Genomic DNA, 23,632 nt, shown 5'->3' with positions numbered 1-23,632 from the left:
TTCAGGAGAATGGGGTACCGCAAGGATCTGTCGTAAGTGTCTGCCTCTTTTTGATTGCAATTAATGGGCTCGCTGCGGCGGTGGGAACGTCTGTCTAATCTTCCTTGTATGCTGATGACTTCTGCCTATACTATAGCTCCACTGGCATTGCAGCTGCTGAACGGCAGCTGCAGGGCGCTATCCAAAAGGCGCAGTCTTGGGCTGTAGCACATGGCTTCCAGTATTCGGCTGCCAAGACCTACATTATGCATTTCTGCCAGCGACACACTGTTCACCCTGAGCGATGGCTTTATCTTGACGGCGAACCTCTTGCTGTGATGGAAACGCATCGGTTTTTGGGATTGGTTTTCGATACCCGGTTGACTTGGCTGCCTCATATTCGGCATAAGCTGGCGGCATCGTAACGCTCTTTGTTGCTTGAGTCGCACCAGCTGGGGTACCGATCGGTCTACCCTTCTATGGCTATACCAGGCGTTAATTCAGTCCTGTCTAGTTTATGGGAGCCTGGCTTACGATTTGGCATCCCCTTCCGCATTGCAGTTGCCGGACCCCATCCTTAACAGTGGGATCTGACTCGCCACTGGAGCTTTCCGGACAAGCCCTGTCAGCAGCATACTTGTGGAGGCAGGTGTCCCTCCATTGTGGTTCCGGCACCAACAATTACTGGCCGCTTATGCTACACACGTTTGTAGCTTGCCCGGGCGTCCCAATTATCATCTCCTGTTCCCTCAGTCGGTCGTCCATCTTCCAGAACGGCGTCCCCAGTCAGGATGTACGATCGCGGTTTGTGTCAGAGCTATTCTCTGTGAGCTTGAGGTTTTCTGCCTTCTACCTCTTTTTCCAGGCCCCTCTGCGTATACCCCCATGGTGTGTGCCCTGCCCATGCCTTTGGCTCGATTTGGCACAGGGCCCGAAGGACTCTGTCCCTTCTGAGGCCCTCCGCCACCGCTTGCTTTCAATCCTTGCCGCTTTCAAGGCTCTGACGTTGTCTATACTGATGGTTCAATTGGCTGCTCATGTCGGTTATGCTCTTACTCTAGAGCATCATTATGAACAACACTCATTGCCGGCTGGCTGCAGTGTTTTCACTGCCGAGCTGGTTGCCATCTCTTGTGCCCTAGAGTATATCCACTCCTGCTCAGGTGAGTCCTTCATTATCTGTAGTGACTCTTTGTAGCTTTATGAGCTATCGACCAGTGTTTCCCTCATCCTCATCTGGTGATGGCTATCCAGGAGTCCCTCCATACTCTTGCCAGTTGCGGCCGTTCTGTGGTCTTTGTGTGGACCCCGGGTCATGTCGGCATCCTGGGAAATGAATGTGTTGACACGCTGGCCAAACAGGCTGTCAGTGCACCAGCCTTGGAGATAGGCCTTTCAGAGAGTGACCTCGGGGCCAGTTTTGCGGCAGAAGGCACTTCGCACCTAGGGTGAAGAATGGCGCACCCTTCCTTCACCCAACAAACTTCGCGCCATCAAGGAGGCTACCGGTGCGTGGCGCCGCTCCTTGTGGGTCTCTCACAAGGACTCTGTTGTCCTCTGCCGGCTACACATTAGCCACACCTGGATAACACACAGCGATTTATTGCGCCGCGAGGACCCACCTTTATGTCGCTACGGCTCAGCTTTGATGGCGGTCCATATCTTGTTGGACTGCCTACTTTTAACTCCGCTCAGGCTGATGTTTGTGCTGCCTGATATGCTTCCTACACTTTTATCAGATGACATTGCGATGGCAGTTTTAGTTTTGAGTTATATTCGTGCAGGGGGTTTCTATCGCTTGATCTAAGTGTTTGTCCTTTTTTGTGTTGAGTCTAGCCTTTGGTTTACGATTTTAGACTGGGGTTTTTAGTGTGTTTCTTGGTGGTTGGCTTTTCCTTTTTTGTTCCTATGGTCGGCCAACCACTGTCACACTCAGTGTGATTTTAATTCCTTTTGTCTGGTCTCTGTCTGTCTCTTTCTTGTCCTGTGTCATCTCTTGTCATCTCCATTGTTTGTTTTTATTCCTTGTGGGAGTTTCAAGTTCATGGAAAAAGGGACCAATGGCCCTAGTAGTCTGGTCCCTTCAATCCCACAAACCAACCAACCAACCTGTTATAGACGGTAGAGTCCAGCAACATTTACTCTTAAATGAAACTGTTCTGAACCATCAGAAAGTTAGCTTGCTTTAGCATACTTTCTTCCCTTTATATCATAGGGAATAATTTGCACTGATTTGACAGATGGCATGCTAGAAGCACACTGTTTTGACAGATGGCATGCTAGATGCACACTGTTTTGACAGTTGATGCCGCAGGGAAAGTGTCTCAGCGCAGATGAACATACCTAGGGAGGAGGTTGCATGTGAAGTTATCTTTCAAATAGCAGATGACACATTCTAGTGCAAAATAAATTGCATAACAATAAGTGTAGTGGTGGTAGTGGATAACAGACTACAATAGCTATCTGTAAAAGTTTGACTCTCATATTTCTTAAAATAGGGAATAATAAATATTCCTAGTTTTGAGCATTTCACTGAATAAGATGTAAATAACCCAAAAACAAAGGAGCCCAGCTGAAGTGTAATGTCACTGTGTAAAAGCTGGTGAAATTCTTGCCCTGACTCATGTGTAATACTTGCATTAATGGCAAATGTAATAAAATTTTTATTCCTTCCAAAGTTCACGTGCAACCAACGAAAGACTAGATTTTCCAATTTTGCTAGATTTTCCAATAAAAAGACAGTGAAACTGGTACTTTTAATAGCTTAAGGGAATTGATGTGCAAGCAAAAGTCATACAAAATGTTTAAATATAGAGTTTTTATAGTAATATGTACAGCATGTGTAATTTTATGGGTTTTTCAGTGACATATGGAAGCTATATAAAAGTGGTGGCTGTATTGGCGTGGGTCAGCATCACTTTGAGAAGTCAGTGATTCAAGATGTATGCTGAAGAGCAGCGTGTTAGTTGTGTTTAAAGTGTTTAAAATTTTGCAGATGACAACTCTAAGGCCTTACAGAATACCTGCAGCAGTTCGAGAAGTTGAAAATTTTTCGAGATTCATATTCAGGAACTTAAACACTGCACTGCAGTGTTGCGTTTAAAGGATTTTGAAATCTTAGCATAGGTTTGTGGACTTTGAGAAGTTATTCACAACCAACTTTCCTGAACTTTTAACAGTGATGTGGTGAACAGGACTTAGTGCATTTTTGATCAAGCTTGTGACTCAATCTGTACTCACAGTATTAATCAAGGGCTCATTAGAACATTTTAATTATTGAACAGTATCCAGCTTGTGTTAAGAACATTTATTCATTTTGCAAACCACAGACTTGCATACGGTTTAATGAAATTATAGTAACAGGATGATAGGGCGAGTGTGTGGCCATCCCCGAGACACATCTTAAGCCAATAAACTTTAAAAAATGGGCACACACAGAGTTAAGCACTTTTACACAAAGAGATAGTGGGTAAGAAAGTTTGGTGTGTCACATGTGTATGTGCGGATGGATATGTGTGTGTGTGTGTGTGTGTGTGTGTGTGTGTGTGTGTGTGTGGGCGCGCGCGCGCGCGCGCGCGCACCTGTCCTTTTTTCCCCCTAAGGTAAGTCTTTCCGCTCCCGGGATTGGAATGACTCCTTACCCTCTCCCTTAAAACCCACATCCTTTTGTCTTTCCCTCTCCTTCCCTCTTTCCTGATGAAGCAACCGTTGGTTGCGAAAGCTTGAATTTTGTGTGTATGTTTGGGTTTGTTTGTGTGTCTATCAACCTGCCAGTGCTTTCGTTTGGTAAGTCACATCATCTTTGTTTTTAGATATATTAATATAAACATATTGTTGTGATGCATGTATGACTCAATTACAGGAGCTGCTGCAGCACTTGTATTGAAATTTTAGCACATAATTTTATACCAGTGGTGCAGAATGTGGATCAACAGCATGCACCATTATAAAAGTGCCTATAGTTAATGAATCACCTTGGTTCAGAAATGTTTGGGGACACATGATTACTACTATAGGTGATACATCAAACAACTAATTTTTTCTGCATATTTAACAAACTAGTTTATTCTACATATTTCCATCCACTGATGAGCTAAGGAATCATTTTCTGGGGAGATTCAGATTACAGGATAATATTTACAGACTAAAGAAGTGTGATATAATAATTAGATCTGTTGTTAATTCAAGAACATCCTGCAGATACCTTTTAAAAAAACTAGGTATTTTGACAATTGCTTCACAATAAATATATTCATTAATGTCCTTTGTCATTTCCAATATTTCTTATTTCACAAAAAATAGTGGAAAGCATGAATATAACACTAGGACTGAAAACATCATTTGCATTGACAATGAGGGGTGAACATTAGACCAGAAAAGATTGGAAGACATAGGTGCATATGTATTCAACGACCTACCAGAGCACATTAAGTAGCAAGTAGATAATATAGTAGAGATTAAGACTGATTTAAAGAACTTTCTATTGGGCAACTTCTACTTTAATGAGTATATTCACAGAAGTACTTAAATTTAATGTATAATTATAATTAGAACTTTAATACAGTAATGTTTTGTCATTTCAGTGCATTGCACAAATATACATCTTTTAACTTCTTTCTACAACCCAGGGAGCACACACTATGGGATCCATGGAACATGGTTAGTGTAATATAATTCTAAAAAACAAGCAACAATGGAGGCATTCACAAGATGTAGACAATGTAGTGAGGACCTAAAAGTTATCTCCTCCCTGTGGACTTGAATAATTAGCTTGCTAGACCCCCTCCCCCAGCCTCCCACCCCAACCACCGCATACCCCATCCCCAATGTGTCTTGGCAATGGTTAGCAATCTCTTGAAGAGATAAAACATTTAATCAGCCTGTAGACTGTTGAAACACTTCTATCATAGCATAAACATGTATTTTCTGATAAATTTCTGTGCTTGCAGGTGAAACTCATACATGGAGAGACTGTCACTGATGGCAAACCACTCTTTAGGAGTCAGCATTTATTACAGAAGGTTGAACAATTGGAAGCTGCAAGGCGCCAGCAGATGTTTCGACAGTTTGGTATAAAACAGGTACCGTAGTTGGTAAAAAGCAGTATATAGCCTTCAGTTACTTATTTTTTATTGCTTTACTTTCATTAGACATAGTGCTGTTATGTGTGTAGTTATTGATAAATGCAACAAGGAAAAGAGGTTTGTGTTGCTTCAGCAGATAAATTAGTTAATGGCCATCTGCTTCCCTAAGCAAAATAAAAAGTCTACAAACTTTTTGTAAGAAAACGTAACACAGAGTTGATAGGATGTTTAAGCTCTGCTCGTATTAATCTCTCATTTTTTACTTTGTTTCCCATTTGTTAACTTAGTAACGTAATTACTTTCCTAACTGCATTTGAACTTTGCTGTGCTAATTTAAGTACAAAAGACTGATGATTGGATCTGGCAACACATTTCTCCTAAGACTTAATACATCCAGATATAAAGTTAAACTACCTCATGTATTGTCTACCACTCAATATTGTCCGTTACTATGTTCTCAAAATAAGTGAAGTGTGTTAAAGAAAGTCAAACAGTGGAAAATCCAGGATGAACTGTAACAGTATTATGAATCACACAAATGGAACTCACACACACGTGATCACAGTCACTGGCTGCTGAGGCCAGACTGTGAGCAGGAGCACATGGTGGGAGAGGCAACTGGGTGGTGGGGGTAAGGAGGAGGATGGGCAGGGAGGGGACGGATAGCAGGTTAGGGGTAGAGGCGGTAAAGTGCTGCTTGTGGGAGCATACAGGGATGAAGTGGAGAGAGGGTAGGGCAGCTAGGTGCAATCGGGAAGTTAAGAGGGTGGGGGTGGGGGGAGTGGAAAAGGAGACAAGTAAAAATACTGTGGATGCATTGGTGGAATAGGTAGCTAAATAGTGCTGGAATAGGAACAGGGAAGGGATATATTGCAGGGAGAGTTGTCACCTGTGCAGTTCAAGAAAGCTGGTGTTGATGGGAAAAATCCAGATGGGAGAGGCTGTCATTGAAATGGAGAATGTCATGTTGGGTGGTGTGCTCAGCAACAGGGTAGTCCAGCTGTTTCTTGGCCACAGTTTGTTGATGGCCATTCATGCGGACAGACAGCTTGTTGGTTGTCATGTCCATGTAAAATGCAAAACAGCGATTGCAGCTCCTGCGAAAGTCTATTAACAAAGTTTCAAGAACCGGCCTTAAATGATTACTCTAGGGATATATTAAAAACCCCTACATATCACTCACACAGGGACCATAGGGATAAGATTAGAGTAATTACTGCATGCTCAGAGGCATTCAGTCAATCATTCTTCTCATGCTCCACACGTGAATGGAACAGGAAGAAACCCTAATGACCTGGTACAATGGGATGCGGACAATGGGATGTACCTTGCAGTGGATTGCAAAGTATAGATGTAGATGGGATAGGTGATGCTTAAGACTTGACTGGAGTAGTAGGTGGTGGTGGTGGTGGTGGTGGTGGTGGTGGTGGTGGCCGGGGGCGGGGGGGGGGGGGGGGGGATGGTAGGACGTGTGGGATAGGTCTTGCATCTAGGTCTCTTACAGAAATATGAGCCCTGAGACGAGGGGTTTGGGAGTAGGGGTTGTGTAGGGAGGGACAAGGATGTTGTGTAAGTTCAATGGGTGGTGGAATACCACTGTTGGAGGAATGGGAAGGATAGTGGGTAGGACATTATTCATTTCAGGACATGGTGCGAGGTAGTTGAAACCTTGGTGGAGAATGTGATTCAGTTGTTCCAGTCATAGGTGGTATTGAGTCAAGAAGGGGAATACTGCACTGTGGCCGGATGGTGGAACTTCGGTGTTGGTGGAGTGGAGGGATAAGACAAAGGAGATCGGTTTTTGTACAAGATTGGAAAGTAATTACAGTCTGTGAAGGCCTCAGTGAGACCCTCGGTATATTTCAAGAGGGACAAAGTGGATGTATTGCTGGTGGTTGGTAGGATTGATATGGGTGGAGGTACTGATGTAGCCATCTTTGAGGTGGAGGTCAACATAAATGAAGGTGGCTTTTTGAGTTGAGTAGGACCAGGTGACAAAATTGGGAGAGAAGGTGTTAAGGTTCTGGAGGAATGTGGATAGGGTGTCCTTACCCTTTGTCCAGATCATGAAAAAGTCATCGGTGAATCTGAATCAGGTGAAGGGTTTAGGATTTGCATTTTTAAAAAGATAGAAGCAATAGGTTGGCATAGGATGATGCCCTGCGGGTGCCCATAGCCACACCCTGGATTTGTTTGTAGGTAATGCCTTGAAAGGAGAAGTAATTGTTAATTGTGGGTGAGCATGTAGTTGGTCATGGCGACTAGGAGGAGGTTGTAGGTTTGGAATCCATTGGGTGTTGGAAAAGGTATTAAAGGAAGCAACATAACCTGGAGGTACTAAAGGCTTTGTAGGTTGTGTGTTTATTGTTTGCAGATGTAAAGTCATTAGGGGACCTTGTAACAATATGGAAAAAATTTCTGCATGAGAATGAGTATTTGAGAACCACTGATAATGTGCAGGACACAGAAAGACAAAAAGGTTATGGGAATATAGATTATGCTACGTGACTGTTTAGTTTCAAAATTTAATGACTAATTTTAAATAAAAAGAAATAAACTGTTGTTTTTGATAAAAATTAAAGCAAGACAGTCATAAGAAAAGAGCCAATAATCTAATATAAGGAACTGCATTAAAACAAATAAGAAAAAAAGGAGTTGGTATTTCTGTAAGACACAAATTCAGACCACAGGAAAAATAGGAGCTACTAGAACATATCAGATTACACTGATGACCAGAAACATTATGACCATCTGCTTAATAGCTTGTTTGTCCGTCTTTGGAACAAAGTACGCTACCGATTATGCATATCAGGGATGGAGGTATGTGACATTAGATGTTTACATACAGGTCATTTAATTTGCGTAAATAACAGGCTGCTGGTTTGTGTATCTGGTGATGACACCCTATAGCAACCCTGATGGATTCCATAGGATTTACATCAGACAAATTTGGTCGCTGAGACATCGTGAGCTTACTATAATGCTCCTCAAACCAATGCAGCATGGTTCTGGCTCAGAGACAATCAGTTTTACTGCAGAAAATATGCCGTCAGGGAAGACATCAAGCTTGAAAAGTTGCAGGTGGTTCGCAGCTGTCATGGTGTCTTCAATTGCTACCACAGTTCCCACGCAAGCACCAGAGAATGTCTCCCATAGCATAATACTTGCCCCCAACAGCCAACGTTTGTAGTGGGCTGCACTTTTCAAGCTGGCCTTCACCTCGATGATGGAGTTTGTGGAGACAACCATCGACCTACTGTAGCAAAAATGTGATTCACCCAAAGAGCTGACACGTTTTCATTGATCGACAGTTGAATCTTGATGCTTCAGTGCCCACAGCAATTGTAATTGACAATTTTGTTGGGTCAACGTGTGAACACGTAGGGGTGATCTGCTACAGTGCTACATGTTGAACAATGTATGATTAACAGTGTGCTCTAAAACACTTGTGCATGCACCAGCATTGTGTTCTTTTGGCAGAGATTCCACAGATCACCATCTATCCTACTTGACAGAGCAGACAAGGTTCGATCCCCATGTTCTGTGGAAAGTCGTGGACATCCAACCGTGGTAGTAGCACTGTTCTTCTGCCTCTTTCTGTAGACGCTTATGACAGTAGCACATGAACATTTGACCAACTTCGGTGTTTTTAGATACTGGTTCACAGGCTCTGTGTAATAATAATCTACCCTTTGTCAGAGTCACTTATCTTAGTGGATTTCCCTGTTTGCAGCCCATATCATTGCTATGGTGATTCCCCATCCATGTCTGCTCTGCTTACATACTTCTGTTAACATGCTATGTGCCCAAAATGCCACCAAGTGGCATCCAACATTGTGATTGGCGTATCAGTGTATAAATAAATACAGAAAAGGAGACGAGACGAGACAGTACAGGAAGTGAAATGGCTGCAACTAGTGAAATGGCTGCAACTAGTGAAATGGCTGCAATTGGTAAGAAGTAAACTAATTTGTATTTTCATTACATTTTTGTATCCAGAAATGTAATTGATGTCTGTAGAAAAATCCCACCACTGGGCTTCAGGCATTTTGTGCAACCAGACAGTGTACAAATGGATTCAAGTAAAAACCATCTCGAGACTTTTCCAACCGTAGTGAGATTTCATTGATGCCATTGAGGTGTTATTTCATTCTTTTCTCCACTTTTAGAATCCAGCAAAGAACTTCCTCGCTCCATCTACTATTTGTTTGCCAAGCTCCATGTCCCACACACTTCCATCTAATTTTCATTACTTTGATAGCTGCATCTTCCAGTTCAGATTGCCATCCTGACCTATTTATTTGTTTTGCTTCCACTTTCAGTAATTCCCAACATCCATCTGTTCATTTCTCACTGAAAACACTTAGTTTTTAAACAGTTTTTGCGTTAATGTTTCACTACCACATGCCAAGACTGGTCATACACGCTGATTAGACTGGTCATACACGCTGATTACATATCAGATTATAATAAAATTAATATTACCACTTCTCTCATTGTAGTCATTTTACTATATTACACTTAAATAAAATGCAGGTCATTGACTCTTTTTCACATCTCAGAAGTCCTCCTCTGCAGAAACCATGGAATGTGGTTCCTATGTTGTTGCCTTCATCATGAAAACTGTTTTGTTTACTGGAAATTTTCCAGACCGTTTTATTCTTCTGCTCATACGTCCCCAACTGGTTCTCCAATTTCATTATTCACATTTGCAATCTTCACTTCAGTATGTCCATTTGTATTATTCCATAATTGTTATGGTTAATTTTCTAGTCTACTTTCAAACTTGTTATATTAAATTCATCTGTTTTTTGTTGGAGTATATCTGCACCAGAGGTGAACATGACAGTGTTGTCAGCAAATTTTTGGTGGTTCACATATGTTTCATTAATTAAAATTCTTCCTTTCTTTTCCCTGTTCAAGGATCTAAGAACTACTTTTAGATTTTCTGCTGATAATTATTTTGGTGTTACAGTATGCTTACATAGGTTGTATAATGCCTTTTTCTCTCTAGGTCTGTTAGCATAGATTTTGCTGAAATTGAGCCAGATGCTTTCACAAATCTATGAGTCCCAGACAGAGACAATTCAAGATCCTTGTTGTACTATAATATATTTCACAAAATTTGCAGTGTGCATGTGAAGAACCGACTTCTAAAGCCAGCTTATTCCTTTTTTCATGAAAATCAAATATATTTTTGATGTGTGGTTGGTGTTCATTTTAGTGAATATACATAGAACTGATTTTTTTGATCTTGTCTATCTTGTGAAGTAGAATAACTGCCACATTGTTCTAGCTTTTTGAATCTTTCTTCCTCTGCAGACACTCTGTAAATAAATTTGAAAGTTCCTAGTGCATCAATATCCATCCAGTTCTAACAGTTTCTATTGAAACATTGTCATCTCCAGCTATCATTCATTAATTAATTCATTCATTCATTAGATGGCTTTATACACCTCATCAGTCATACTTATAAAATGATATGTCATTTTAACTCTCTGAATTTTTTATTCTTCTCCTGAACCATACGGATATTTAAGGGGATCTTTGGGTGCTTGTACAATTTTCTTGCCATTGTTAGTGTGCCATCTGCAATTGTGCCATGTGCCCTTTGCTTTCTTAATTGGCGAAATGTAATGTCTATCCGACATAAGTTTGTTTTTCCAATGTTTCTCATGCTAAACTGTCATTGTATATTCTCACGTCCCTTCAAAGATAGTTATGAATAACTGCTTCATTCTGTGAGATATATTTTTTTCTTTTGCATTTTCCATGTGTGGAATATTTTTTACTGTTTACCTTTGAGGATAACATAGGTTATATTGAAAGACAATAGCAGAAGTTTTCTGTAGTATCTAAATAGTAAAACACGGTGTATACAACCTGGGACAACCGGGAGATCTGGGAAAAACCCGGGAATTTTTTCATGCAGGAGAAAACCGGAAAAAACCCGGGATTTATTAGAATTCCGGAAATTTTTCATTGTTGTAGTTTTCAGTTAGATTTTTGTAATGTTGACTGATACGCACCAATATTCTAACAAAGGATATTACTGTATCCTGGTACTGCAGACTAATACTGCAGCAATAAAACATGAACGAGAGAAAAAAGACGAAAATAAAACTCAAGTTGCAAACGAAATGCTTTATATACAACAACAAAACACAGTGTTCATACAAGTGTCTGCCAACAGCAAAATGTGTCAATGGCTTTAGGAAGACTATGCAATGCTTCAGAACAACAAATTGCCTGTGATGATCGTGACGTCACAACTGTTTACATTAGATTCGTTTGAGCAGTTGCGAGCAGGCTCATGTACATGCACAGTTGAGTCGCATATGTGTAGTATCTCCTTCCACTTCTGGCTACAGAAATGTGGCTGTTAGCTGTATAGGCAATAGCAGCAAGCGGCAAGATGCTACCCGGAAAAATGTTACTGGCGCACCCAAGCTTCACGCATGCGCAACAGGCTTGGATCTACGGGGCGAAGGCAAACCGGATGGCAATTAAAGGGTGGGGGGGGGGGGGGGGGGGGCAGCAAATTCATATTCTTGAGGAAAAACAACCCTTGTTTCACAAAGTGCCTAGCATCCCGCACACATTGTTCTATTGTTTATTCATATGATTTTGAAATGCATCCCTGTTAGTTTTTGAACACATTCTAAGTTGATTTATGAATAAATCATAAGTTGATTTTTGAAAGTGTGCACAGTGTACATGATGTCTTTACCAGCGGAATCCCCGTCGCATCTGAAAATAAACTTTCCTGCAGACAAAGGGCGACAGGGCTATACGTGCGGAGTGGAATAAAGCCGAATGGGCGCCAATCGCTGTTTATGTGGTTGACTGAGTCTGCGAATGATGAGTAATGTTATAAATACTAGCGAAAGCCGTAGATTCAAACTACCAGAGGGGAAATAAACAACTAACAGGCATAACAGGTAAGAGAGGTTATGTGTTGTCTTCTCGGTGTATCCAAGAAAATGAAATTTTGACGAAGTTTTTAGCCAAACCGCTACACTAGTAAGGGCCAGTTGTACAGTCCCCAGCTAGCAGGCGCTGAAGTTCTATTCTGGGAATAGCGCGGAAAACTCGTTGTACGAGGGGCGTTTGAAAAGTCTGTGCAAAGTCCAAGAGATGGCACCACCGGCGTGTATCGAGGTCATGTTTAGTTAGTAGCATCTTTGGAAAGTACGCTCACCAAGTTGCAGCCATATTGGTCTATTTCTTTGTATTTGGCATTCGTGTGAATAAAGGAAGTCAAGTGATTGTCAAAAAATGGACGAAAAAGAATTTCGTGTAGTGATTAAACATACTTTATGAAAGGCAGAATGCCTCAAGAGACTAAAGAGAAGCTTAATAAACATTACGGTGACTCTGCACCTTCGATTAGAACAGTTTATAAGTGGATTCAAAATTTTCGGAGTGGCCATATGGGCACAAGTGACGGTGAACGTTCTGGATGCCCTGTGGAGGTTACGACTCCAGAACTCATTGATTAAATCCATGATTTGGTGATGGATGACAAAAGAGTTAAGGTGCGTGAGATTGCTAGCACTGCAGGCATCTCGAATGAATGGGTACATAATATTTTGCATAAGCATTAGGACATGAGAAAGCTATCCGCAAGATGGGTTCTGCGATTGCTCACGCTTGACCAAAAATGGAATGGTGTGAAGTGTTGCAAGGATGGTTTGCAGCTCTTCAGGGAGAATCGGCAGGACTTCAAGCATTGTTTCGTCACTGTGGGTGAAACATGGATACATTACTATACTCCTGGGACCAAACAGCAATCTAAACAATGGGTTACCAAGGGAGAATCTGCACCAAAAAAGACAAAAACCATTCCTTTGGCCGGAAAGGTTATGGCGACTGTATTTTGGGATTCGTGAGGGATAATCCTCGTAGACTCTCTGGAGGATAAAACTAGTACAGGTGCATATTATTCACTGTTACTGGACTGTTTGAAAACTGAGCTGCAAGAAAAATGCCGGCGATTGGACCACAAAAAAGTCATTTTCCATCATGACAATGCCCCAGCACACACCTCAGCAGTTGTGGACACAAAATGATTGGAAATAGGAGTCCAACTCATTTTACATCCCCCCTGTTCTACCGAGCGAGGTGGCGCAGTGGTTAGCACACTGGACTCGCATTCGGGAGGACGACGGTTCAATCCCGCGTCCGGCCGTCCTGATTCAGGTTTTCCGTGATTTCCCTAAATCGCTCCAGGCAAATGCCGGGATGGTTCTTCTGAAAGGGCATGGCCGACTTCCTTCCATGTCCTTCCCTAATCCGATGAGACCGATGACCTCGCTGTCTGGTCTCCTTCCCGGAAACAACCAACCAACCCCCTGTTCTCCAGACTTGGCTCCCTCTGACTATTATTTGTTCCTCAATTTGAAGAAATGGCTGGTGAGACAGATTTCATTCGAACGAGGAGGTGATTGCAGCAACTAATAGCTATTTTGCGGACTTGGACAATTTCTATTATTTGGAAGGGATCAACAAATTAGAACAGCATAGGATGAAGTGTATAAGTCTAAATGGAGACTATGTCGAAAAATAAAAAAGGTTTACCCCAAACATGTAAGTAGTTTTTATTTTTGCACGGACTTTTCAAATGCCCCTCGTACGAACATGTAATAACGCATAACCGGAGAATAAACGCTGGATAACTAAACCAGTGATTGTGTGTGAAATATCGTAGATCCGGGACTGATACGTAGAGCAGTCTGCGTTGTAGTGGGGAGGTGAGTAGTCTCCACTTGCCTCGTATTTACGTTTAGTGATTTTGCTGTTTCCTTATTGTTTATTGCTCTCATGTCAAATGAAAAGAAAACAGATTTCTGTGGCCGGGAGCTATCAAGTGAATTAAAATACATTCACATAATTATGGAAGGCTAAAATAATTTATTAGTTTCAGTTTTTTTAATTTCCACCTTTCTCACAGACAAGCCTTAATCGCCTAGCAGAACAATTGTTATTTTTGCTGGTTTTCTAAAAAAAAAGAAAAGGAGCTTTTATTAATCTTTTCCGATGAGGCTGTCCATTAATTTGAAACAATGTGTTTATAATTCCACACCATTGGCAGGTTTCAACTGTTCACAGCATTTCAAGTGCACGTTTTCGTCTTCTAGCACGTACGGCATTATGCCATAATAAAGAACCAAACAGATAACACAGTACTGGTACTCGCAGAAAATTTACATCCGAATCCGGACATACGAATGTGCACTTTAAGCTGAATTATGCACTTCAGTATGTTTCACAGAATTCTGATGCTCGTGGGGTATCCTCTGATGTTTCTTTTATGATCTAAGATATTTTAATGTTTTACACGTACGAACATATGGTCTTCCTGCGTCGTTGTAGCTGCACAAGCGCAATAGCACCTGTTATCTGGTGCTCTGTGGCAACTGCTGAAATGAACATATATCTAACAGTTGCGGGAAAATATTGCAAATGGTGATTTGAAAAGCATTACTTTCAAAGTAAATTTCCTTTTACACAAGATGAACTATGTGCGAGAATGTACGATGAATTTCTTATATCACCGAAAGTTTGACTCTCATTTAAAAATCAACTCACTGTGAAGAATTTAGAGCCCAGATGATTAGACATTTATTTCATTATTAAAAATTTTACTGGCACATTTGTGTGATATGTCTTAAAGTATAACACGCACAAAACAGATCAACATTATAAGTGAAAACTTAGATTCTCTTGCAGCTTATTAATCTTAGAGACCAATATTGTGTGTGAAAGCTTTGCTTTTCTTGTAACACCATGTATATTGATTTAAACCATTAACTTTTTCCAGTTTGTGTGGTCACACTACTGATCAAAGATGTTGCTATTGACTGACTACATCATGTGTCCTGTGCTCTGAATATTGGCTGTCATTGATTGGCGAGATCACGTGAGATGAGCTATGACTGGCAACGCATCTTAATCTCAATTTCAATGCTTCGGAAAGTAACATGCTGTGTTTCATGGAATTCGAATTTATACTTTTGTCATACGAAAATATGCAGCCTACATGTTGCTGCACACCACAGATCTTTCGAAAATGTGTTTTTTTTCCCCCCTAAGTTTCGTTTAGGAAATTGCCGGGAAATTCAACACCGATGTATAAAACCGTAATGATTCAATGGTTGATAAGTTTTACATTTCTGAGGGAAAGTATACTGTCACTTAACATGGAAAAACTGTATTTTCACCAGGGAGAAAGGGTATTTGTAACTGGGAAATCCAGGAATTTTTTTTTCCTTGTCCACGTATGCACCCAGTAAAAAAATCCCCACTCCACACTCACTCTCTCTCTCTCTCTCTCTCTCTCTCTCTCTCTCTCTCTCTCTCTCTCTCTCTCTCACACACACACACACACACACACACACACACACACACACACACACACACACCTTTTCATAATACTGGTTACTTGCCTGTTAACTGTGATATAATCTTTTGTTTTATAGTGCTCATTGACCAAGCCCGATATGCATTCTCACTGGTTCCATTTCTGGTGTGTTCGTGTTTAAGCACCTGGTTTCCATTATACTTTTAATAGTGTGAAAGCTTAGTTCAGTTGTTTTCTATGGTTAAGCTGTCTTCAGTTTATCACAATGTTTCGCATCTTCGTTCCACTAGTTTTAGGCATGTGAAGAAACTGACTACCTGTAGCATGACTTTGCTGTATCCCATATTTTCATTGTAGACCACAAATACTGAGCAAAAATAGATTAATTAGCTTGCTTTTAGCATTTGTGATGTCATTAATTTCAACAGATTTGGACTTAATATATATTGAGCATGTTATTGTATTAAATTGAAATCTGCTATAATTAGGTTACATTTACTTTACAGATCTTATTTTTAGCAACCTCAGATTTAACATTTTCTTTAAATTTCACGATATCTATTCTTGTTGGAGGATTCCCTTTATACCTGAGAATTACATAAAGGAAAGAGATGGACAGTTTGCAGTTTAATATGGTTGCCAAATTGGGTCACCTGTTGAATAAAACAGATATATTTAGGAATGCCTGCCTATAAAAATAAAGATCTCTTCTACCATTCATGGTTCCTGTCATCCTCTCAGTTTTCATTTCTTTAACAGTTGTAATTTATTTTCTTCCGTTCTACTATGTGCAGGTGATTCGTGAAACTGGTGTGACGGAGTGGTATGGATGTACTCGTGAAACGCCTCGCTGCTTTGGCACAGTTGTCAATGATATGCCAGAATACTTGTGGCAAGGTCGTTGGACACCCCCCTGCTGCCTGGCCGGCTTACGTCGTACTGCACACCACGTTTTCAAACGTCTTGAACAAGACGGTGTACGTTACTGGTTAGAAGGTGGAACTTTGCTTGGTGCTATGAGGTCTGGTGATATATTGCCATGGGATTATGATGTTGACATTGGAGTGTTGCGTGATGACTTGCACCTTAGTCCATGGCTATCAGGTGCACGTTTGCAGCCAGTTATTGATGAAGATGGCTTTGTGTGGGAGAAAGCACGTGAAGGAGACTTCTTCAGAGTACAGTATAGCCCTGTCAATCATTTGCATGTAGATATCTTCCCTTTCTACTCAAAAAATGGAACAATGACGAAAGATACTTGGTTTCCCACTCACAAGCAAGACAGAGAATTCCCTGAACATTTCTTGAAGCCATTTTCGACAATTGAATTTATTGGGCGTAAGGTGTCTGCCCCAAATAACATAAGGGATTTTCTAGAATTAAAATTTGGGAAAGGAGCTGTGGAAAACCCGGAATACCCTGATCCAAAGCGGCTAAAGTTTTCACTTAATGAAGAACAAAATTACTTAACAGTTCCAGAAAACTGACTGAAAGCTCCTATTCATTTCCAGATTATATGTTCTGTATTAATAATTAGAAGAATGTGTCCTACATTTTGCACAAAGCTGGAAAAGCTCATACTTAAAGTAAAAGGACTATGCTCTTTGCTGAAAGTGTGTTGCATTGTCTTTGTTCCAGTATGAAACAAACTGTGATAAATATCTTGCAGTATTACTTTTTCTCTTCACTTAGGAGAAGGGAGGTCAATGTTTGTTATATGTATATTTAATAATGTTAGCTACTATGTATGTAACAAGTTAACAAGTACCCTTTCCATCAGTATTAATTCTTTGAATTTTTAAATGTCGATAATTAAGTAGCTGCTAAAACTATAGATCATATTACCTTATACAATTCCCTTACTTGAGCTATTTGAATTTATATTTTGTTATGAGAGAAATTCACTAAAGTGTATAAAATTAAATTATTTTGTGAAAGCTACATGGGACAAAACTTCAGATATTTTAATTTTTGTAGAATTCCATACTCTAGTTCCTCCATTGGTTTGAATCTAGAATGAAAGAGGTCTTTTTTTAATATATAGTTTTACTTTCAAATGTTGATGCAGTGGGTTGGGTCATCTATTTTTTGAAACTTTTGCTCCTAACCACCCCCCAACCCTTAGCTCCTCTCTCAGTTTAATCTTCACTGCTTTGTAATTTACTATTTTTATAGCACATAGAATTGACATGTGGTGCTTATTTCTAAGTTTCAAGGATCCAGTAGTTTCAACTTTTTTGCTCAGTTTTTCTCTGAACTTAATCTCTGGAAAATTTTTGCATGTGTTTAAAAAAAGGCAAGTCACATCATTGTTTTGATCTTAAATTAAATTTGAGATCACTCCATACCTGCCTGGGCGAGTTGGCTCATAAATTAGAGGAAAGTAGGCATTTTGTTTATATACTGGCAACTGTACATGGGCATCTACTAAAATGGATTGACTGTATAGGAACATATGTATTATTTACATGTTTTCACATTAGCACTGATGCCCACAAAATACGATGACCACAGATTACAGTCTTACATGTTGGTTCCTTATTGATCCTTGAAAGTTACCCACATTAACATTTGTGAACATGTAATTGTATATAGTAAATCACTATGTCGTGTTCCATACACACTTAAACACTGAAAAGAGAATAGTGGTTTTTGTTAAAGATGTGAAACTCCGTATTTTATGAGGAATGTTATCTCCTACTGAAATTTGTTGCACCTTTTTACTCCTCTAGAATTAAGATGTCAGATTCCATTACTTTTGTTTTCTTTCTTTTGCTTTTGTGTGTGATGATAGTTGATAGTTAGAATCTGTTTTAAAACGCTAATAATTCCCATTGTATGCACAATACAGGCAAGTTACACATTTCAAAGAAGAAGAATTAACTCCTCAAGAAGCAATTTGTCACTTTGTTATTTTGCAAACTGCTCATATTTTAAGTTCAAGCCTGTCTTGAAGATTTGATTGCCAGTTGCCCCCACTGAGATATTTTATAATTTTTGACTGAACGGTAGTAGGCGAGGTAGGTACATCAGTGCATTACATTCATTGTACAAACGTTTGTTGCTGCCTCGTCTGTATGTGGATGACTAGCAAGCTCCTGTGGAGGCACTTTCACCCGCATATGGGTGACACTCTTCTTTTTCAAGTTACAGTTTTTGCAGTTGGATTTTTCAAAGGAATGTAATGGAGCAAGCACTGAAATGTAACTATAGGATATACAACGTAAATATACAAACAATATACCTACTCGTAATACTATACATTTTGTTCATTTATATTTAGGATAACATATTACATTATAGTATGTTGTACGGTGTTCATTAAAACATGCTAAACAGATTTGAGGTGATTTTGGACTATTGTAATAACAGTTTTTTTTTCCATTCGGTAGTTTGCCTCTTCTAGTAACATAGGGTGCACTTCCTTCATATAGGCTTGTCCTGCTGATTGTTATGAATCTCTAACTGGTGCACCACATTCCTTGTTTTATTTCTTTTACTGTCAGGCATGGTATGAATCTCTAACTGGTGCACCACATTCCTTGTTTTATTTCTTTTACTGTCAGGCATAGCATTTTCTGTGAACAACCATTTGGTAACGATTTTCCTGAAATTTTCTTATGCCTAGTTTTGTATTTGTGGCTCTCTGGTACACGAAGCGAGCATTTACTGTATTTGTTCCTAAAAGCATATGCAGTGCTAATTTCTGATACCACTTGATAACCTTCCTTATCACTGTGGCATATGACAATCTGGTCACTTCCGTCAGTGCCAGGTTTTTCATTAGTATATGCTAGTATCACCAAAGGCTGTTTTGGAGGACGACCTCGAGCGTGACATTGTAATAGGTGCATGTTTTGTTGATAACATACTAAAATTGTCAACATCTCTCCCTTTTAGCACCACAATACCATTATCATATTTTGCTATCATTTCATCTCTCTTCAATGGGTATGACATTACAAAACGTAGCATAAACCTTTTGTTGTACTGTACAGTTCCAGTGATTTGAATTTTGAATTTTAGACATTTGACTACTAATTCATCACACTTGTAAAAGTTACCAACAAAACTCTTCCTTTATTTAGCAATTTATCTGTGAGTTCACTGCAAGCGTTTTCAGCTGTGCCATCTTGCTTTCTTCCACTGGTGTCTCATCAAGAATATACTTTCACACACTGTATATACCCTTCACGGGGCACCATTTGAAAAGTTTTACAGCATACTTACGCAATTTTGTTGGTATGTACTGCCTGAACTTCAGTCATTCGCTTCAAGGAACCATGGCCTCATCAACTACAGTATCTTCAATTGGTGAAAAGACTTTCTCTGTCAACATGTTTAGGAATGGTAAAACTTTTCTAAGTCTGATACTCTCATCTTTAGTTTCATTATTTGTGAAATGCGAGTTTGCTAACAGTAATTCAAAACGATTACCGGACATCCTGCTGCAAGGAAATGGAAAGTTGTAAATAGGGTCCGTTGACCAACGTCTTACGAACGGTGCCTGTACTAGATCAATCCAAATAATCAGTCCTATGAAATTTGTAATTTCCTCAGTCTGTTCAGTTGATCATATTTAGTCATTTTAGTTTGTGCTCTGCATATTTATTAGTCTCTTTGACTAAAAGGCTTATCACTTTGTCATCTAAGAATAGCAAAAGCACTTCACCTAAGCTAATGTCACTTGTTGTTGTTGTCTTCAGTCCTGAGACTGGTTTGATGCATGTCACATAGCATATCCAATCAGAAGCCCATCTTTTCCAGTGAACTTAAATAACTATTGCCTGTTAATGAATTTGTTCCATAGAGTTCAGTTCCTCTTCTTCATCTGCAGCAAGTTCTTCCAACATGTCATTGAGATCTTCACTAGCATATAATTGCTCCAAATAAGAATCTGAACTCAATGAAATTCTATTCATCACTATTTATCTATAATGCACTACTATGTCATCACTACTTTCCTCACTTTGACTCAGTCTTTTATGCTGTCCAGGGTACTTGAAGACACAAAGGTCACTGGTGTGTGTCTCACAGTATGCTTCTTGACTCGATGACAAATCTGCAGTGAGATCACAGGCAGGCCTCTGGCCAAAGCATTTATTGCTTCCCACATTTTGGAACTGAGAACTTCGTTCTTTGTAATGAATCAAGGGCTGTGGGGCATTAGGTCACCAGCGACTTACTGCCCTATTTGAGTTACATCGTTACTGTTCCCACTAATCGCTTTGTTTACTTTCCAGCATTCCAACAGTTGGCTTTCGGCCGTGCGCGAAACTCAACTGAATTGCGCCAGGCAACGAATGTGGTAAACTGGAGTTTATGTAGGTGTAATATGCAGCCAGTCACTTTTTGAATTTGATTTGTTGTCTTGTACCATTAATAACAATAATGGAAATTCCTGGATGGAAAAATACATAAAATAGGGGAATGGCAACAATTTACGTATGAGTACTGTGGGCCATGCTTGAGAAATAATGTAATAGAAAACATTAAACACTAACTTTCAAGCTCTTGCCCTTTTTCTAGTAGGAATACACACATTCACACACACCAACTTTTAATGTGTGTACTCATACTAGATAAGAGCAAGTGTGTGAAAGCTAGTGTTAAGCATTTTCTGTTACACCTATCTGTGTGCCACATAACAAGCCTCTGTAGATAAGTGGTTGCCTTTCCCTTATTCATTTATTGTCCAGTTTTATTTAATTTGAAAGTACAAACCTCCCCCCCCCCCCCCCTCACACACACACACACACACACACACACACACACACACACACACACACACAACGTAAACTCAGGGTCATGTTATTGTTGAGTTTTATTTAATTGATTTTCGATAAAGAATAATTCTCTGTAGTTTAACGGAATAGTAAATTAAGCTAAAAAAGCTGAGGGTGCAAACAACAAATGAAAATTGCCAACAGGTAATCAGTGACCTAATGATGGGTGGCCCTCTGAAACACTTAATTGTTCATTTTATAATAATATGGCTCTGAATGGTAAAAGCTGTGGTGATCTAGTTGGTAGGGCACTTGACTCTGGCTCTTTCAGGTCCTAGGTTCAATCGTGAGTAGGACAATATTTTGGAGCAGTTTGTCTCATGATCATCAAATGTCATGCTGAAAATTATTGGACCTTATTGTAGGATTCAGCACTTTTTTCCTATTCGTATATGAATGTATATGCCTTGCTGTATTTCATATTTAATTTATTGTTTAGACCCACAAAACTTAACCATGGATAGTTTCTTTATGGTATTGTCTATTTTTTTACATAACTTTATTATTCTGTATACCACTGTTCAGCGTTTTGTGCGGGATTCTGAGTATAAGTATTTTCCTTCATTAATTCAAGGATGCTTTGCAGAAAAAAGGTTACTTACATGATTATTCACTGGCATGTCTAGCTTTGAAATTCTGATTCTTATGCAGCATGACTGCAGTACAAATAGCATATACAAGAGGAACTATTGTGTTGTGCACATCAAAAGACAGTAAGAATTGGGAAGACAAACAAAGAAAATAAGGAAATCAACTAACTGGTAACAAAATAAGATGAAGTATTTTCACTTTTTTAGAGTTTATTGGTAATTTCAGTCACTGTCTTCACAAAAATCTCAGAGCCTTTCACATAGGACATGCGGAGAGACTCTGTGCTCCACATCTTTTTTGCAACGTATATGATTTAGTATTGTATAAATTTACTGTTTAATCTCTAGCAACAGCACTTTTCCAAGCTCCCAGCTGTGAATTACAGTTACTGTAGACGATATACTTCGAAGTGTCAAGTGGAGTTGATGCTTCAATTTTTTTCCACAGTATTTCAGTGACTGAGTCTGCCTTCACTGTCTGATACTGCAAGCATATGTCTTTTGTATTAACTCATCTAACACAATTGTTAATAGGTCCTAATAAAATGAATGCCGCTAATTAAAATATTACGCAAAAAAATGGAGATGTCAACTCTGATGTATAATGAGAAATAAAGTTTACAGTCACATGGAGAAAACTGCAGAAATCAGAATAACTTTAATCATTATATAATGACTTTGCAGTAAGCAATGGAAGTTATTATGTTTTGCCGTTTATGATGCCCTTGCTGTACATTTCACTTTTTTAATCCTCAAAAATGTATAGCATTTCAAATTTAATCTCCATTATATTAATGCCAGTCTTGTTGTTGAATGTTTTTCTGTTCATTCTTTAACCACTGCAGATATTTCAGTAATCGTAAATCTAGACAGAAAAGTAAGAAACAAAATGTTCAAGCTAAAATTCATATGCACTATAGAAATAAGTGTATTTTATTTTATTGGTGCTGTCTTGATGTAGTGTTCTACGGTTATTACCTTTGTCACTTTCTGTGAATTTTCAGTAACTGTTTTCTCTGAGTGTTAATGATGTTCCTAATTAATATTCCCGGTCATGGTAACTGAGGAAAAATGCAGCGGCTTTACTGGATCTGTAATAGTACCATGTTTATCTATGTATAAAAACCATGAGTGTTCACAATTATTTCTCCATACTAATTATACACTAACAGATGTATACATAAGTAATGTCTTCACTTTTTTGCTCACCTACAGACCCAAAAAAAAACTACTTTTTTCAAAGCGGGATGAATATTTAAGTATTTCCTGAAACTTTTTGTACAAATTTTACCCAAGCCAAGGATGCTAGTGTACTGTTGTGTGCCATCTTTGTTGAAGTGCCAAAACTGTATCTAATTAATGTACATTGTAAATATAGTGCTGTTATGTACAGAGATGTCTCAGAATATTAAAATAAAATTACTAAACTTTGTTATTAAAATATTTTATTTTATAATAAAAATCTTAAGGCTCATTTAGGGGCAAAATGGTTATACTGTAGCAAGTGGTGTGTGTGTGTGTGTTTTTAAACTCAAAATCAATATTAAGTGCTGTGGATCAAACCAAAACAAAAAGGATGTACAAGAATCGCTTTTCTTGTATTTTTGTTAACAAATAGGAATGTGCAGCAGTATTGGATACAAAAATAGATTGAATGGGTGTATACATAAATATGTTTTCCCTGTATAGTAAAAAATATGAATAGGCTGGGCAAGTGTGTGGATATGTGCACAATTAATTATTATATAAATTCTTATCTATAAAAAGGTTACAACAGGTCATACAGATATATTGTAGATTGGACATACTGAAAAATGAATGTGAGTGGTT

The 23,632-nt window shown here is 39.2% G+C and overlaps 1 protein-coding gene across 1 annotated transcript in view; it reads left to right on the top strand.

The window, feature by feature from the left end:
* Window positions 1–23,229, top strand: part of LOC124798280 (ribitol 5-phosphate transferase FKRP) — a 44,045-nt gene extending 20,816 nt beyond the window's left edge. Inside the window, exons 2-3 of the mRNA XM_047261603.1 lie at window positions 4,929–5,060; window positions 16,221–23,229. Of these exons, the coding sequence (XP_047117559.1) occupies window positions 4,929–5,060; window positions 16,221–16,913 (825 nt within the window). The 3' untranslated portion in view covers window positions 16,914–23,229. The remainder of the gene's footprint in view (window positions 1–4,928; window positions 5,061–16,220) is intronic.
* The last annotated feature ends 403 nt before the right edge of the window (window positions 23,230–23,632 follow it).

This window comes from Schistocerca piceifrons, chromosome 5, assembly GCF_021461385.2.
Source record: "Schistocerca piceifrons isolate TAMUIC-IGC-003096 chromosome 5, iqSchPice1.1, whole genome shotgun sequence".
Taxonomy (NCBI): Eukaryota; Metazoa; Arthropoda; class Insecta; order Orthoptera; family Acrididae; genus Schistocerca; species Schistocerca piceifrons.
Note: the sequence above shows the minus strand (reverse complement) of the source record. Positions and strands in the feature narration are given on the sequence as shown.